The sequence below is a fragment of the Argiope bruennichi genome, chromosome 9 (assembly GCF_947563725.1).
Source record: "Argiope bruennichi chromosome 9, qqArgBrue1.1, whole genome shotgun sequence".
Classification (NCBI taxonomy): Eukaryota; Metazoa; Arthropoda; class Arachnida; order Araneae; family Araneidae; genus Argiope; species Argiope bruennichi.
In genome coordinates this window covers 107,660,596-107,679,702 of record NC_079159.1, presented here as the reverse complement: position 1 = coordinate 107,679,702, position 19,107 = coordinate 107,660,596, and the positions used below count along the sequence as shown (strand labels likewise).

At 27.3% G+C, this 19,107-nt stretch overlaps 1 protein-coding gene across 3 annotated transcripts in view; it reads left to right on the top strand.

Annotated features, from left to right (window-relative positions):
• Positions 1-16,630, top strand: part of LOC129985219 (uncharacterized) — a 228,290-nt gene extending 211,660 nt beyond the window's left edge. For all 3 annotated transcript variants that reach the window (XM_056095158.1, XM_056095160.1, XM_056095159.1), the window contains one exon: positions 14,109-16,630. In XM_056095158.1, coding sequence (XP_055951133.1) covers positions 14,188-15,708 — 1,521 coding nt within the window. In that variant the 5' untranslated portion in view covers positions 14,109-14,187 and the 3' untranslated portion in view covers positions 15,709-16,630. The remainder of the gene's footprint in view (positions 1-14,108) is intronic.
• The last annotated feature ends 2,477 nt before the right edge of the window (positions 16,631-19,107 follow it).

Below are 19,107 nucleotides of genomic sequence, written 5' to 3'. Positions count from 1 at the left end.
TCGTTGCATTATTTATATGTACGCATATTAAATCTGTCTTATTAATTCAATTGAATTTAAAGTTTTGAAACAATACAAACAACTGGAACAGCGATAGCTTGAACAAAAATATACATTACAAGTTTCCATCACACCATATTACATTTGGTTGTTTTAAATCTCATCTCATTTCATTTTTTCAGAAATCAATATGAATAAAACATATATTAAATAAATATTAAGTATAAATAGAAATTATTATAAAATATAACATTTGAAACAACAAGATAAAAATAGGAATACAATAGAAAAATAAAACATCAGTTTCGCAGGATTTTTTTTTTTTTTTTGTATATTTTTATATTTTTAGTTAAGAAAAATGCAACTTCAAACGGCTTGAATCCAGATGGACAAAGAAATAAAGTTTTATATTCCTGCTCCTTTAAAGATACTTTCAAAACAAAAAATTAGAAATAAATCATAGAAATAAATTATGAGTTATTAAGAGCATGAGTTATTAAATTATGAGTTATTATGAGTTAAATAATGAGTTATTAATTATGAGTTATTTATTTTTGTAAAAATCCACCCTTTTGAGAGACTGCAAAACAGAAGATCCTTTTTTATCTTGAAAAACATTTCCTTTAAATGAGCACAATATCTATATATTGCAAACTCGTACTTAAAGAAAAACGATGGGGAATATCGTTTTTATGACCGGAAGCAAAAAAAAAAATTTCAAAAAAAATCCTGTTCAACTGTTAAAACTGGAAAACCTTTCAGACGTGCTTCTGCTTGAGTCATTCTTGCATGAAATGGACGAGCAACAAACACATCATATTTGAAACTCCGTTCCGCTCTGTATGTGCATGTCGTTGCTACTCTCATATTTTGTTGCACTCTGAAATTTCCTGTCCTGAGCTTTGAAACGACATTTTTTTTCTAGTGAAATGAAATTTGGTTTATTATTGTTATTACTTTTTTCATAAGAACCTGAGGAATCCAGAAACGATTTTTTTTTCCTTCAGGAAAACGATTCTTTTCTCTTATTTTGCTAGGTTCTTTTTTAAAGCATTATTCCTTTTATTCTAGTTTCTTCCTTTTTGTCATATTTTTTTTTCTTTTTATTCTTCTGGTGGTTGAATGTTTTAGCATATGTGTGTGTGTGTGTGTAAACTTTTTAAATCGACAATTTTTTCCAGGATTTTTGATATTCCTTCTACTTCTTACTTATTCTCAGCATTTAATTATAAGTATATCAAATTTTACATTTGAATTAGTCTTAAATATTTATTTCCTTGGATGTAATATGAATTATGTTTATTGGATATAAAATTAGAATAATAATATTTGTCTATGAAAATAAAGTAATCCGCCTTAATAACTGCCTAATGCCAGATTAGATTACTTCTAAGGAAAAAGTAAAACGTTCTATTGAATATATAAATATTTTACATTTCAAGACTTTATAATCGAAATATGTTATAATTAATTTTTTTACAAAAATTCTCGGAGATTCTCGTTTATGAATTTTAGGAAAATGTGGAAATTTAGGACATTTCTTAACGAATGAGCCCCACTTTCCTCTTGAATTAACGAAACGTGTAGTCTGCGCCATTTTCATTACTTGCAGAATCTTTGTCTGCCATTTTGGTTAACTAGTTTTCTATTGCCAGGTTTTCCTATCCAAAACTCATCAGTAGAACTAATTAGAGGAATGACGATACGGTCTAAGTAAAAGCGGTTCTTTCTCTCTTAATGGGGTTACAAAAGTACAAATACATTAAATCCAGAGGAAATTCAATTTCACAAATTAATTCCTTGTAAAGAGGTTGCTATGAAGATATTTGTAATGTGTTGTAATTTTTGAAAATAATCTGTTGGCATTTTTTAATAAATATGTTTAATAACTGAAATTCATATTATAAGTAGACAGCTCTAGGAAATAAATTAATCTACTAATCAGAAGTTTTTATCAAAATAAATTATTGGTAAACATCTAAAAATAATTATTTCCAAAACTTATCTTACTGATGGTATATTAAGATCTTAAATAATATTTCAAAATATTCAAATTCATAGGTAGTACAAAAAATATTTGTTATAACTTTTTTAAGTGAAAGAAATGTCTAATTGAATATCTACATTCATTATATTCTAATTTCTTTTCAAAATACATGTTAAACTAAACACTGAAATTTATTTTTACAGAAACCAATTTATTTTATAATGAAAACTAATGCTAAATTCACATCAAGATTCTGTATGCAGTACTTATATTTAACAATTTTTACAGCATTGTTTATTTTTTCAGTAATTGAAAGTACAACGTATACTGTCTGTTGCAAAATTTACAATTCTAATGTTCATAAAAACTAAAATATTCATTTTACACTAATTTAATTTCATTAAAAGGTACTAACAAGTTTTTTTAATTATTATTATTATTTCACATGAATTCCAAGATTCATTTGAAAATTATTTTCACTTTAAAACTAAAATGTAGATATATTTTTGTCCGAAAATGAAAACAAATAAAACACAAATGACCTGAATACAATATTCTTAAAACAACATTTTATAATGTTTCAAATAACAACAGAAAAAAATGCTTCTTCTACAACTGTGCTGAATGGAATTTATTTAAAACCTTTTATGTTATCGTAAGTTTTGTTCATCGTTTTGTTTACTTCTGTTAACATTAAAGCAAAACTTGTAACTAAAAAGCAATTATTTTTTAATATTTATTTTAGAAAACGAGATTGAATAGATAGATAGATATCTTATGATTTTATGAACTTTAAACATAAACAAATATTTGAAAATATTTATTCCTAGAAAAGAGCGGATCTGATTATAGAAAATAGCAGAACTTCTTCTTACCTTTTATTTAAATACAAATATGGTTTTCGTATACGCATTCAGATATTCAGCTATTTAAATATATACTTTTTGAATGCTTGTTTTTCCTTTGCCATGGGTTCTTATTTTCCGTTCACTGGTACCGAGACATATAAACAGCGGCACCATTTTACTACAGCAAATTCTAAATAGAATGTAGGCAATATTTTTTTACACTTGGAGTGACTTCTTATCTCTTGAGGAGTAAAAATGTTAAACCTCAGCAATAATTCCAAACATTTCGAATTTTTTTTTCTTTGCTTGGCATTATTATTATTATTTTACAAAGAACCTAAGGACACAAATGCAGAAAAAGACCTTCTGAATCACAATTGGAAGCGAAAATCTTTGTTGATTCGCGAATCATCTGTGCAGATTATATACTGCAATTCTAACTACTAGAGTCTCAAATAACTTTCGTATTTATTGAAAACACAAAGTAAAAAAAAATGATACATTTATGAGAAGTCAAGTAGAATTTGGAGCTCAATAAAATTCTATTTGATAAAAATCCTAAATTGGCATTCTGCCAATCTTCATTATCCGTTCCACTGTAGCGCTTCTGTGAAAAAAATATTCTTTCTGAAGTTTTTCAACTTTATTTTGTCTTTCAAGTTACCTATTCGTTTGCAAGAAGGAAGACTTTTGATTGTATTTTATTCAATTTTATTTTGATATTTATTTCTATGCAATTATTCAGCCAAAGATAAATCATTATTCAAAATGATAATAATATTTCACTTGAACTGAGATCAGGGATCAGTAATTCATTTATATCTCCTAAGTAATATATTTTTATTAATATAAAATAAAATAAAATTGAAATAATAATGATACTCGTTTTAATATAACTGTATTTATTCTACTTTTTTTATTGTTAGAATACTCAAAATTTAATTTCTTATATTGAAAACAATATTTTTTTCTTTATTAAGAAAAGATTATTTAAGATGTATTTTAACTCTTCGGGAAATATCTTCTAAGTCATGACTCATTTCTTAGTTCACGAACATGGATGCTTTTTATAGAATAAAAGCAAAGAAGCAAATCTGAGCAAGAGTTCAAGAAATAAAATTCAAAGTATTAATTAGTTACATTGTAAATATATTAGAAAAAAATCTTGTGATTCAAATTCATAGCTATCAAATTTATTTTAACCAGATACAATCACAATAGTTTTTTTAAAAGTTTTTTTTCTGTTTTCTTTATGAGGCTGCCAAATAATGAGTATAGTTTCTCTAGTGAAATTTTAATAATAAAAGTATGTTAAAATTTACAATTGAATTCATGACAAATCAGATTGAATGCTGTATTTTATATTCATGCCCATTCATAAAGCTATAAATGGAGTAATCTAAATACTTTTATGTGTTTAAATTATCTTCAATAGGTGTTTTTTTTTTCTTTTTTGCAAATTTTTTTCTGTTTGTTCTATGCTTGTTAAAAGATATTAAAATATATCCTTCGCTAATATTTCAATGGATAAATTTGTGATTTCATTGCCTTATATATTTAAATTTCAAAACTAAATTTGTTTTTTAAATCGAGTTTACATCAGAAAATAATTTGCGTCATTAATCCAATGGAAGTTAAAACTGACAATACCACCAGTATAAATATTGTAAATAATGTTATTTGTATGAGAGTTCTTCATTAATCCATTCTGTTTCTATCTGTCACAAGGAACTACATTTCTTAAAATCAGATGTAACATACTTATGATGCAATAATTTTTCTTAATGTTATTCTGTAAAATCCATTAGATATTTAAAATGAAATTCTAGATTTTTTTGATTTAACGGAAAAGTAGCTTTTCGAATTTAAAATAATATTAATTACTTTACAGACGTAATTGAAGGTAACACATTTTTGGAATTAATTTATTCCTTTCTATCCATAAAATGTATTTAAGAAGTCTTAAAGTACATTATACAAGAAAAAAAAACACAAATTAATAATATTTCTATTTCTTAGAAAAAAATTTAATTACTTTATTTGAAAAAATTACGCAGAGCACTTTAGCTGATATAAATATTATTTAGATTAGTTTATAATTTATTTATTTCTAATATAAATATTATTTTTGTCCCCTTTCTAATATATAATGCTCCATATATCTTATGTAATTATTAATATATGGAAACATTAATTTCATTTTGAGTCAAACTTCTTTTAAATAAGGTAATACAAATTTAGTTTTAATTACTCTAATGTAAGAAAGAAAATCTTTTTACAAACTTTATTCATAGCTTATAATGGAAGCACTTAAATATAGATAGAATTAGAAATATCCATATACAAAAAGCAAATGAAACTATGCTGAAAAGATTTGATTTCCTTTATTTTATCCAACGTTCGATTGTTTTGTATTAAACTCTTCTATTAATAGACACTAAAGTAACTAAAATACTTTCATATTTTCGTACACTTCTTTTAACACCTTCTTTGACAGAGTAAACACTATAACTAAAATCTTGTTTCTGAGAGTATTAGGAAAATTTGACAACTGGCGAAAGTTGAAAGGAACTTTCCCACTCTTTAATTAACAATTATGAAGAAAATTTATTTCATTTTTCGTCTGCGCTAAGTGCTCTTTTGTGTTTATTCTTAATCGCATTAATTTTCTGGGCGACATGAATTCCATTAAGTAAATAATTAATGTTCTATTCAATGCTTACTGTTCGTATATATGATTTATCTATTTTTTGATTCGGTTATTTATAAAATTTAACTTTTTTATTTTTACATTCTCAAAAATTCTTACTTAATTCGTAAGAAATATTAACTATCCGTCATTTTGTAAGAAAAATAGGAGATATGAAGAAAGATTGCTGATTGGTCGCTTTTTGAAAGAAGTCTAGAGGTGGGAATTCAATCTTGAGATCTTGTTAGATTAATCTTTTACTCAAGATAAATGATAGCTATGGAACTGGAAAAGCTTTTAGCAATTTTCTGAACATGAATTTTAAGAACAGCATGAAATTTCATAATCTACTTATTAAATTTCTATATAACTGCTAAAATCATGTCGTCAGATAAATTGCCAACATTTAATTTGAATGATATTCATAACAAGAACATTCAAAATGTAGTAATGCTTTTGAAATTTCATTCGCTGCAATGTATTTCGGTGAAGTAATAATTTTGACGAATGCTATATTTTTTATATTAACTTTGATGACACAAATTTAATAAATTTTTCGATATAATTTAGCTATGTTAAAGAATACAGGTTTTTACATTGCTATATACGTCAAATGTTTCAGATACTTGAGAATTTTATTTTAGCCCATAATTCAATTGGATAATAATTCTTATTACAAATATTGAAAACTTCGTTATATGGCTTAGAAGAAAGGCAAATATGCAATAATATATTAACAATACTTTAAGACATATTTCATAATAAATGAAAAGAAAATATTCAGTTACCCTTATGTAACATTTAAAGTAATTTATGTGTCTATTGGTATGACTTAATTGATTGCATCAACATTTAATAGACTGTCTAAATAAAAATGTCTATAGTAAATAATTATTGCATGCCAGTTCTAAGTTGTATTTTTATAGTAGAACTATATTTAACATAATAAACATCGTTTAGAAAAGTAATAATTTATAAATGATAATGATACTCTTTGAAGCTGTTTTCAAACTTATGACGTAGACTTTGTTCTAAAATGAGTTTTTAAGAAATTTAAAAAATTTATCAGCCTTAAATATATATCAGTTTCGTTTACCAGTGCTTTAACATCATAAAAACTATTATCGTTGTTTTTATTGCAGCTGTAAAATTTATACTTGATATTTTTTTAAAAATTAATAAAATTTTAAATACAGTAGGAATAGTTTTTAATGTATATTTATTTCTCTATAGTTTTCTTCTTTTTTTGAATGCAGCAAATGTTTGCTATTACAACTGATTTATTTATTAATAATAAATTTATTATTTTGTAGAAGATGCTTACAAAAAGGTGGTAAAATATTCTGATGACAGAATTTTTTAAAATTTAGTAAATAAGCATTGGAATTCCTTAAAATGAATAAAAAATGTCAGAAATATTTTTAAAAATTAAACCTAGCTCAATCATGGCGTACCTATAAAGTTCCCATTTTTCCGTGTATTTATTTATTCATTGAATTCTGAATATTTAATTAAAATTAAAGGAAAATTTTCAGATAAATAATATTAATATTTTTGAAAAAGCAAAATTTTTAATTTTAAAATGGATAAAAATATTTTTAGTGGGATTATTTGTTTTGAAGTTATTATGGAAAATGGCAAATTTTCCAGTCATTTCCAAGTCATTTAATTTCTGCTCTTTGAAAAACTCAAAATATTCTTTCTTCTTTCTTAAGAAGTATGCAAAATTTGTTCAATTTGGTCCAGCTTTTTAAGGGGATATATGAAACATACATAAATAATGCAATACTTTTTTTATTTATGCCGCAATGCTTTTTATTTGTATTAAGATTGTGAATAATTAAATATGACTTACTTCATACGGGGATTTAAAGTTTTTCTCTTTTAATCTTTTCATATTTGTCTATTTTTTTTTATCGTTTGTTTTGCTATAAATATCGGTTTAGTATAATTGTTCTTTGATGATTTTTCCCATTTCAGTGTGCATTTTTTTCCCTTTGTCATGGGTGTTTTCTGATTTTTCTTTCCTTATATTGTATTGCTCTGTTTTCCTGTTGTTTATTCAATAACTCAATTGGTGCTTGTGCTTCCACTATATTGCAAAAACTTTTTTTTATCGTTCCTGAGTTCAGAATAAGTTTTTTTTTTTTTAATTCTGTTTCATAATTTTTCAGTTAAATTCTCTGAGAAAATATTATGTCCCTTTAAACTAATTTTTATTGAATCATGGTAAGCAAAATTTATTATTATGCTATGGTTTATTCTATATTTATTTATTTAATTTTAGTTTTCAAAACAATTTTATTTTTCATTTTTGTTTGAAATTTTTCTTGTGTTTTATTAGTAACCATTAAATATAATAACTGAATTACAGCTGTTTCCATAAATTAATATTTCTACTCCCTTTTTTTCTGATATCGGTTATTATTTTTTAATTTTATTTTCTTTTATTTTTATAGTTTATTTACTTAAACTGTTGAGAGGTTTTGCTTGAATTTAATTGATTACAAATTTGCTTGATAATTTCCTTTTGAGGCAATTGTTTCTGGTTATTTCACATTGATCGCAATTGCAAAGAAATTAAAACGTTTTCAGTTTAGAACAGAATGTGCAGAACATGGTTAATTGTTGTGTTTGAAAAATTAATAGCTCGGGAAATTGTTGATGAATTCGCTTATGATATTGGAATAAAAAATGCTCTCAATAATTATTATCCTTATATTTTTTTGGTTTTGAATGATTGTACTATTAAACAGTATGCGATAGATTCGTAAATATTATAACGGAATACAAAGATTTGATTTTGTATCTTTTTTGACTGACTTGACTTTTTTCCTTGTTTTTTCCTGTTAATGTTCAACGTTTGACTTTCATAGATTCTCACATAGAACAGATTATTAGTCACGTATTTTAACTTTTTTACTAATGTAGTCTTTCTGAATTTCGATTCTCCAATCCCAGTAATACCGATCTTAATATTGTTTTATTTATTTATTTATTATCTTAATATTTACATTTTCACAAGACTCTTAACAGAAGAAACCGATTATTGAATTTTAAAAACTGATTTTATTAAAAAAAATATTGGATTTTTATTAATTAGATCTTATTTATTTATTTATTGTTCTTTGGTGAATAAAATTAGTTTATTTCCTCTAAATAATGCCTATAATTTTCTGGAAAATAGTAGAAATACAATTCATAAATAATCTTCATTTAAGTAAGAAAAGATTGATTTGCTTTATAGTAAACACAGAACTTTCAATCAATGTTTTCTTCAAATATTTTGATACTATTAACAAGCAAATCACTCAGCTAATATTACTGAATCTAGTTAAAATATTTATAATCATTATCTATCGTTCCAACATAAGATTTTAATTTCAATTTTCCCCCTTTTTTTCAATATATTATAAGCATTTTTTTCTTCTTCGTTTTTAATTGAAAAAAAAAAAATGCTTGGAAAAAATAAAAGAAAATTTCAATTTTTTAATCACTATATTTATGCCATTTTTAATTTTTATTATTTTTTATTGATATAAAAAAACATTTTATCGTTTTTTATCAACATTTTCATTTTTCAAAAACAGAAATTCGTCGCCAGAGTAGCAAAAAAAAAAAAAAAAAAAACCTTCAGAACTTTCCACCGACATAATAGTGTATATTTTATTCAGATTGAATAGATTTTATTTCCAATGAAAGTAGATTACTGAAATATTTCTTATAAAGAATTGCAAACAGTTCTTTAGGTATGTATTTTCCTTTTTATGTAATGACGTCTCAAGAATATTGTCCGCAAATCTGGTCTTATTTAATTTATTGTCGTCTTATTTAAGGTAACTATAATCTATAAATATATTATCATGTTTTCCACTTTTTTGTGCATTGTAATTTTTTGTAATGAAGTTATAAGTTGAATTGGTCTGATTTCGAAGGCTTATTGAAAACAATTAATTACTTACTTTTTAGATTAAAGCTAAATTTAATTACTTCCCAAAAATTCTAACAACTAAACATTGTGCCCTATGGTCACGGCCGAGTATTCCATAAAATAATTGGAATAACAAAGCTTTCAACACGTTTCATTTATGTATATATGTAAATATAATTATTTCACGTTGAGATGACTTTTGTAGATTAGGGTGAGTATATATTTTAAGCGTATCTCTTGCTTACCATTATAATTATTGCGAAGGAAGTTATAGAAGGTAGCAAATTACCATTTAAATGTGTCAACAGGGTCAGTAAGAGTGACCAAATGGGATGGTCATCAAAAGCATTATGAAGTGACCTGTATTAAAATTTTACAAAAAAAGGGACTTTTAAAATGTTTATAATTATCCTCCACAGTATACTTATTTCTGAGAATTCTTTTAAATAAGCTTGAAAACAGAGTTTGTTTTTAACGTGTTTAAATAAACGCAATTACATTTTAATGCATTTTTTGAAGAATAATTATTTTATTATGATTGATTCCAGGAAAACATGATATTTCAAACCAATTCAATAAAGTTTAATGAAATCTGACATGCATATGTACAAAATGCTTGCGATTGTTATGGACCTCAGATTTTAAAATAGCTTAATTTAGCCATGTTTTACATCTACTTTCAATCCAAAACATTGAGAAATTTCGATAAAAAATTATTAGAATTATTAGAGACAACAGTAAATGTTCTTAAAATAATTCTTTAATAGAATAATTTTTTTCTAATTGTTTATTCCATTAGAGATATTTTGAGAAATATACATGGAAAATAAAAAATAAATATTTTAATTGAAAATTTTGCTAAAATTTTATTAAACAAGCAGTTTATTTTTTTTAAAAACAATATTTTTTTTTCTTTCTAATTGAGATCATTTCAGCTATTTGACATTATAAAATTTTGTTTAATATTATTTTAAAAAGTAATTAGCTCTCCGAATTTAGTCAGATATTTTAATATAACAAAAAATAATAATGTTTGACATTACAAAGGATTTTTTATAAATCATCTAAAAAAATTTCTTGAAACCTAATCGAGTATCTTAATATAGTAAGGGTTTCTAAAGGGTGGCACCGTAAAGAATTTTTATATATATTTTCAAAAAAGAAATTAATCTCCGAACCTAATCAGATCTCTTAACTTAGCAAAAGAAACAATCCATTGATATCGTGAGTACTGCTTCTTTTTTAAGTTGTTGCTTCACTGCTGAAATGCATCAACTCTGTTCTTAAATCTAAAGCACATAGATACTACTTATATGAAATCAAAAGATTCAAGCTTCTCGCAAAAATCACTGAAAGATTTACGCATTTTCTGTGGATTATATTCGATCTGAAAAGCATTGCCTTCTGTTTATCACGCAGCATTTCCCCCAATAATAAAAAAAAGAAAAAGAAAAATCGCATCCCTATCAAAGCAGGGAGGACCACCACGAATTTTGCCCTTACATTCAGGCATAACATCTTTGACACGCTATCATTCTCCTGCGATTCGACTTTAGAGGCACCGCTGGGACACTGGCACGCAGAAACAAGCAGCAAAGAATGGCACAGCCACGCAATATCTCCGAATCAATCTAACGGGGGATCAAAAAATATGAGTTATTGGAAACACAACGCTACCAGACAAGCACTTTTCTTTTCAGACCTTTTGATCCTCCAAGAAGAAATAAATAAATAAAGTACCAAAAAATGGCTACCGAGAGAATAAAAGAATATATACATTTTTTTTTTCTTTCTGAATGAATGGCAGCAACAAAGACTGCTTTTCTTATTGGATGGAAACCGTGCTATGTCCAGTAGTAGAAAAATGGCAATAAACGCTTTTGAAATGGTATAACTTATCGTAGATGGAACGTGGCATTATTGGAGTTTAGGACCGTTGCTCGAAATGCCATCGATTATTCTTAAATTCTTTCTTTAGAATTGGGTTTTGATAGCGTATTTTTTCCACAAAATCCAATCCATCTCGTGTTTAATCTCTCTCTACTTACGTAATTCAAATAATTTTGATTAGTTTAGGTAATATTGCTAATTGCATTTCGTTCTTTTGTGATATAATTTCAGTATTAAATGAAATGTGAGACTTTGAATATATTAGTTACTTTGCTCAAATAACAGTAACCTTTAAAAAGTGATAAATCGTTGCCTAGATGTATAAAGACATTTTTTTTCTGGTTTAGAAGTCACAGCTTCAAATTTGTTATCATATATTCATTACTAATTTTTAGACACAAAAATTAAGAAATTTGGATGAAATATTTAATGACCTATATTATATGCACTTAAGATTATAAGACTATACAAAAAGTATTCGCCATATATATATAAATCTATAAAGATGTTAATTTGCCCTTATAAACGTTCGCTTTTTTAAATAAATGATTATACTCTATGAATTTAATAAATTAGTAATCATCAGAATCATTGTCTTCCTTAATATTTTTTATATATCTCTTTGAATACATCCTATTCTTTAATAATTATTCTTATTCATTATATTAAAGAATCTTCCCTTTTACCATTGCTGCTGTAATTATTTAATAAATTACTAAGAATAAAAGAATCATCTATCCAATGTTAATGCACGTAAATTTTAAAAATTCCTTTTTTATAATATGCAGTGCATTAAAGAAATTCATTAGTGAAAGAAAATATATTACTCCAATGTAGTTTTATGTAATTTTAATCATTTTGGTATTTTTCTTTTTTTGGTATTAACTTTATGTATACTTAATTTTATGTTGTATTTCGAAATTATTTAAAATCAAGAAGCAGTTAAATCTATGTAATGTTCATTTTAAAAGTCTTGTTTTGTTTTACTCATAAGCCGATAGAATGACTGCAGAGCTTAGAATGAAAGGGTTCAAGAAATAATATCATTTGACTGATTTGCTTGTTATTATTACAAAATTGTTTGAAATAAATGCTGATTAAAAGTTGCTTGTTTTCTTCTTTAAAAGAAATTTACTTAGCAGCTTTTATTTTCTACCAAGCATTCGCTACAGGAAATAAATAAATTCTACTCACTAAAAAGAAGAAAATAATCTAAGTAATGAAAATCCAACTTTTATAACTGGTTTCTTCAACTTAGTATCTTTAATCGGTTTCTTTAATTATGTTTTTGTTAAATATAAATATTAAGGAAACCAACAAATAAATCAGCTGTAATAAAAGCTAAATTAAAATCATGATTAAGCTAAAAATTCGTATTAGAAAATCAAGAAAAACCAGAAAGATTATATTAATAAAAGAATATACTTATAGCAATTTACTTAAAGCTAATATCTGAGAGACAAATGCTTAACGTTAATAGTCAAATACAATTTTTGTTTTAAAAGAGAACAGTGCCTATTTATTTCTAGTTTTTCATATAACAGCATTTAAAAAAATAATGTTTGATTGTTGAAACGAAGATATGTTATCTACTCCCACAGATGAGTATGAAAGTATTTTAATTCGTCCTATTGAAATCTGTATTGAAATATAAAAATGTTATAAATCTTTTAATAAATAATTTTATTTTTTCTGGTTACATAAAAATTTATATTCATCTATTATTCACTCACGGAATCGTATGGCTCAGGATGCGTTAATGTAGTCAAAATAAGGATGAGAGGAAAGATGAAAGGACACTTTTACATCTAACAATAGGTGAACTCGGATTTTACGTGGACTTAGTAGACGTAACATTATTCTTCTTGTGTAGAGCCGACCACCCCGCCACCACTGAAGAAGCAGAATTGACAGAAATTGTTGTGGCCGACTGCCATCTTCAGCATCGGCCGTCCATAACGCCGATCGATTCACCGAGGCGGTTGCTGCCCATTCACAAAGTGGTCAATAACTGACCTTGCCAGTAATATTGTTGAGGAAAGATACTAATTCACAATAAAATATTTAAAAGCAATTTATATTTACTGGAAGGAGTCTAAACATTAAGGTATGGTGAATAAATGGAAGATTTATGTTCTTATAATTAGGTAATTCACCTTTTTTACAAAATAATAATAATTCTTTGGACTAAAGCATTTCTTTCTTTTATTGAATTTTTTATAAGATTTTGAGTTAATAACTGTAGATTATCTAGTTAATATTTAATAATATTCCACAGAATATTCTTTGTGCCAATCCTGAAAGTCTTCTTGTCATTTGAACTAGCCATCTAGTTCAAATAGCAAAACGACACGACACTCACATATACGTGGAAAAAAAAACTGGATGAAAAAATATCCATAATGGTGTAAAAATCAATATCAAAGAATGACCAATAGTTCCGTTAATGTGATCATCCTTCCGCTTCTCATTCCTTATCGAGGTAGAATCGTTGAAAAGTGGTAATCTCAGGATCTGAAACGAAAACTTATTATTTTACGATTACGGCAGCTGAATTTTGTTCACTCTTTTGGTACACTAAATGTTAATCAAATATATTCGATTCCTTTATAATGCTTGTGATTAAGGTATAACTTATGTGACATATTATGTAAACTAATTAGAATAATTACTAAATTGTAATTCTTCAACATAAATTGTATCAAATTGAGTGACATAAAACTGGTTTTCAACTGGTATCACTTTTTTTTCATTTCTTTACAGAATTAACCTGAACAGAAGAAAGAATGCTCGTCTTCCAACCCAAACGAATGGAGAATCGAACGTGTGGTAACGGCTGACAATGAAGAAGAAACGCTCCGCGATCCGATTGGCGAAGATCGCTGCCCTGAAGCGAGCCAGCGACAGGCGAGCCAAGTCCTGCTTCCTAGTGGTCATCTTTTTCGCCATCTTTGCCTGCATGCTCGTCACGGAGGTCTTCTACGTCGAAGAGGAGAGATGGCGAGAAGAGAAGTTCCTCTCCATGTTCAGCTTCGGCGATGATTCATCCCCAAGTTCTCTCAGCAGGTTTGCAGTCATGGATCCCATATCTTCCAGGGTTGCCAGGGAACTAGCAAGGGTAAAAGACGAGGACTGGTCAAACTCCAATGAATCTAAGAAGCTTGACCTGATAGCAGGTGGCCGCTATTCACCTCTGATGGATATCGATGATTTCTGGCAAAGAGTTCCAAACACCAAAGATAAGTTTTTCGTCTATTCCGCCTATTACGATGACAGACGGAGCAAGTGGGTGAGAGTCATAGCTGCAGCCAGAACCCGATTAGCAGACAAAGTCATTTGCCAGTTCACGTATAATGATGGCAGGGAACCTTTTGCTGTCACTGGAATCAATCGCTTGATTCGAGAAAATTGGAATCTCAAGTTCAGTGCTTATTTCATCCTGTGTCCTATCAAACAGCAGAATGTTCCAGTACCTAGTCACGTATCGATCATCCGACAAGGTAGCACAGATATAGGGAATAAGATTGTCGTGCATGACAACAAGAAGATGTTTAAGAAACCAGATGGAATCGCTGTGTGCATCAAGCCTCTACACTACGAATATAATAAAGTGAAAAACTTGATTGAGTTCATAGAACTCAACAGAATTTTGGGAGTGTCCCACTTTGTGTTGTATAATCATACAGTAGGTACTGAAGTAGGATGCATTCTTCAGAAATATATGAGTGAAGGGATTGTCACTGTGCTTCCATGGCAACTAGATATCGTCTCCCAAAAAGAGATCCGCACAGAAGGTCTCTTTGCTGCACTAAACGACTGTCTGTATCGAACAATGTACAGATTTCAGTATGTTCTAATGATAGATTTGGACGAGTATATCATTCCACACAAAAATCTCTCCTTGGCAATATTGCTAGCGCATCTCATCAAAAAGAATCCAGATCGAACTGGTGCTTTCTCGTTCCAAAATGCTTTCTTTTATTTACAATGGCCCAACGACACGGCATCGTTGAGCTTGCCTTATAAGCTTCTGACACTTCAAAAGACCATCAGAAAATCTAAGTTCCACGCACATAAGCAGCGGTCGAAGTGTATTGTTCTACCAGAGCGTGTGGTAGAAATGGGGAATCATTTCGTCTGGGAATTCTTAGCTGGAAAGACAATGATGAATATTCCACCTGACATGGGATTTCTCCACCACTACAGGGTATGCGAGTTTGGTGGCAATGATTGCATCAATACAACACACGTTGTCGATCGTCGTACATATGTATGGCGGGATTCCTTGATAGAAGCCGTAGCTCTGCGTCTTAGACTGTTGCAACCTGTATGCCAAAATATTCTTCCCTTTCTCATAGAATGAGAGACCAATAAAATGCAATTGTTCAGTTCGTCTGAGACTGACTGGAGATGTTGATCTTTTGAGAATACATTCTGTCTTGTGAGGTTACAGAATGTGACACAGCACGACAAGGTCTGTTAAAGACATGTTTTCCTTCTGGAAATAAAAACTTCAATTGAGTTCTAAAATTGAAAGGAACATGAAGTTCCTTTTCAACGAATGGATCGTTTTAATGTATGCGCAAGGTCACGTAATCATAATAATTCTTGGCTCATTATGAAATTCTTTTTATTAAGGTTTATTCAAATTACTAAATGACAAAAAAGTGTCGACGTTTAAGATCTCATATTTGCCGATATAACTGAACCTGAAATGCGTATGTTTGGTGGTGAAAAAAAAAGGTGCTTATGTTTGTTTTATGTTGCTCTTATTTAATTTTTTATTTTTTCAGAAGATTTTATTCCATACATTAATTATTTAAAATTCGATTATATATTCTCATATTTTTTATTGAATTCTCATACTTATTTAATTAAAATACGTGAGTTTATCTTTATAAGTAATTCTACATAAAGGAAACCACTTCAATACTGTGTTTAAATCTGTACAATGCATCTATTTGCAAATCTAAACTTTAAAAAATACAATTTATATTTATGGAATTTGATTCTAGTCGTTTATAATACAACTTATGACAACAAATGTACAGGAATCTAGTTTTGAAATTATTGAGAAAGGTTTGGAATCTAGTCAGTATATTTTAATCTGTGCCTAGATCTAGTCATAAACTCCTCAGTTTGTAAATATTCATTCTTTTGGAAAATCTGATCAATGTACCAAACTCCATTGTAATGTATTTCAAATTGTAATGTTAAAAAAATTGCTTTGTGTATTATTAGGTATGACAATATAAAAATTATCATTTGATACTTAATTGTCAACACTGCAGCTAAAATAAAAAAAAAGATTTTTTATTATGTCTCTTGTGATTATTTATTCTATAGAGCAAACTTTAATTTTTATGTATAAAAGTAATATTTATTTTTTCAATGTGTATTTGGAAGGCCAGTTTAAAATACCCCAATGCAAATTATGATGTAGATTTGAAAACAGTAGTTAAAATTTGCACAAATCTAATCTTAACTCTCAGGATTATTAAGGTGGACGTACACACTTGAAACTTCAAAAATCGTTCAAAATATCGAATATTATTTTACTGCTTCAAAATGTTCTCTGATCCTTTAGCTTTCAAACGATACCAAAATGTTGTCAATATTCGAAATATTTCTTGAGTTATAATTATTTTTCTTGAGGTACTTTACTAAAAACTATAGTTCCGGTTTTTTTAAAACTCATTTTATGAAGAATGATATTTTTCCACTATGTTGCTTCATTCAAACAATCGTAACTCAACAAGAAATTAGCCAAATACAATTATTTATATATCAAAATAACCTGTACAAAACAGTGGATATTTCGTGCTTCAATCAAAGTTATATTTTTAGAAATAAATTTTTAATAGCTATTTAAAAGTTAAAATTACAGAACAAATATCGCTTTTTCTATTCATCGTTGATGAAAAAATTGTTAAAAAAAACTATATATTTTTATAACTTGATTGAGGCAGGCAACGTGAAGACTAACATCCGGCATAATTACCAACTAGAATTGTGTGTCTATATAAATTGGAATTTAAGATATCATGTTTCAAAAAATATGCTAATTAGCTCATTAAATATTATTTAATTGATTAATAATTAGTGTAATATGACTTTTTTTCACTGAAATGAGTTTAAATATATATTAATGACCTATTGTGAAAAAACTGTATTTTTGAAGTTAAAATTTTTAAAATATCTTCTAGTGTGTTCGTACACCTAAAATGAAAACTTGGGTAAAAAAACTTTTAAAAGACATTTCATAGGATAGTTCCCTTTTTGTTTTAGAAATTCAAAAATAGTATGAACAAAAATATTTCTTTTCCTATTCAAAAATCTGCACAAAATAAAACAATGCAAAATTGAAATGTACAAATCTCAGCCTAAAAAAAATTTTGTTGATGATTTTTTTTTCTGAAAACCTTTATCCAGACAAATATGTTGACATCAACATGCATACATTCTGGAAGATGTCTCTGTCTATCTATAAAAAAAAAATCCAATTTAACAATTGTTTATTATCTAGAACATCCGTAGATTTGCAAATTAATCTCTTCGATGTTTTTATAACATAAAAAATCTTTTCACAGCAAATTTTTCTTTAACCGTAAATTTATGGGGAGGATGACCTCAATTTTACATACATCGCGAAATATTATGCAGATTTCAAATGAAAATATTTGTAGACTCGAGTGATAAAATTCATCAGTTGTAATTACTTTCTCAATTGCTACGTTGTAAATGTAGCTGTTTTAGAAGGAAAAAAAGGAACGCGAAAAAAATTATGCGAGGTATATCAAGGTAAATTTTATTATTTTTATATTCGTATATTCAGCAATATAATGCTTAATGGAAAAATTATCAGCTGTATCTTGAAATAACATTAACAAGAAACTATTGAAAATTTTATTTGGTATCAGCAATATGATCTGTATTTACTGATTTAAAGATATTTATATAAAGCACCAAATATCTGTTTGCTTTTAACCATGTTGTTACTGAATCAATTGTAGTTGAATTCAATGAATTTTAGGAAAAAATTTGAATCCATTGAAGATTCTTCTTAATAAATTAGAAAACATAAATTAATTTATTAATGAATGTGAATTTATGAATTTTATTTTTCCACTGTGAAGTTGTTCTTTTTTATCCTTTGCTAAGCCTTTTATCAGTTTTCTGTAAAGCAAATATTTAAACCAGTAAAAATATTAACGCAGAGTTACACTTTTTGAGTAAAGTGTACAACTATTTGATCCATTATTTTGCTTTAGGTTCATTAAAGCATTCTTTGTATAGTAATTATTATATATAATTACAAATACTTCATTCCCAATCCTCGAAATGCTTTTTTATTCTCATGTTATTATGCCCATAGTTTCAACTGTTCTTCTTTAACTTCTATTCTAGTAAGCGAAAAATAAGACGATACACCCTCTCAGTTTGACGCCCATGGAATCGATGCATAAACTATTCATAAAAATTATATAAGCCTGATTCAACTATCTGACTGCTCTCCTAACCATCTTCTATAATTGAATTAGGATTATTTCTCCAGGGTTATTAAAAGAACGCTATAAACATTTGTCGCCCATATCCAAGTCACAGAAATCCGGAGTTAATTCCGACACAGGGCAATTCATTCCCTGAGCGATATGAAAGATCAACAGAATCATCGCTAATTCGATTTAGGGTATTGTATAAATTGATAATTGTATGAGTTATAATATCATGAGAATTTAATTTAAGATGCAATTAACTTAAT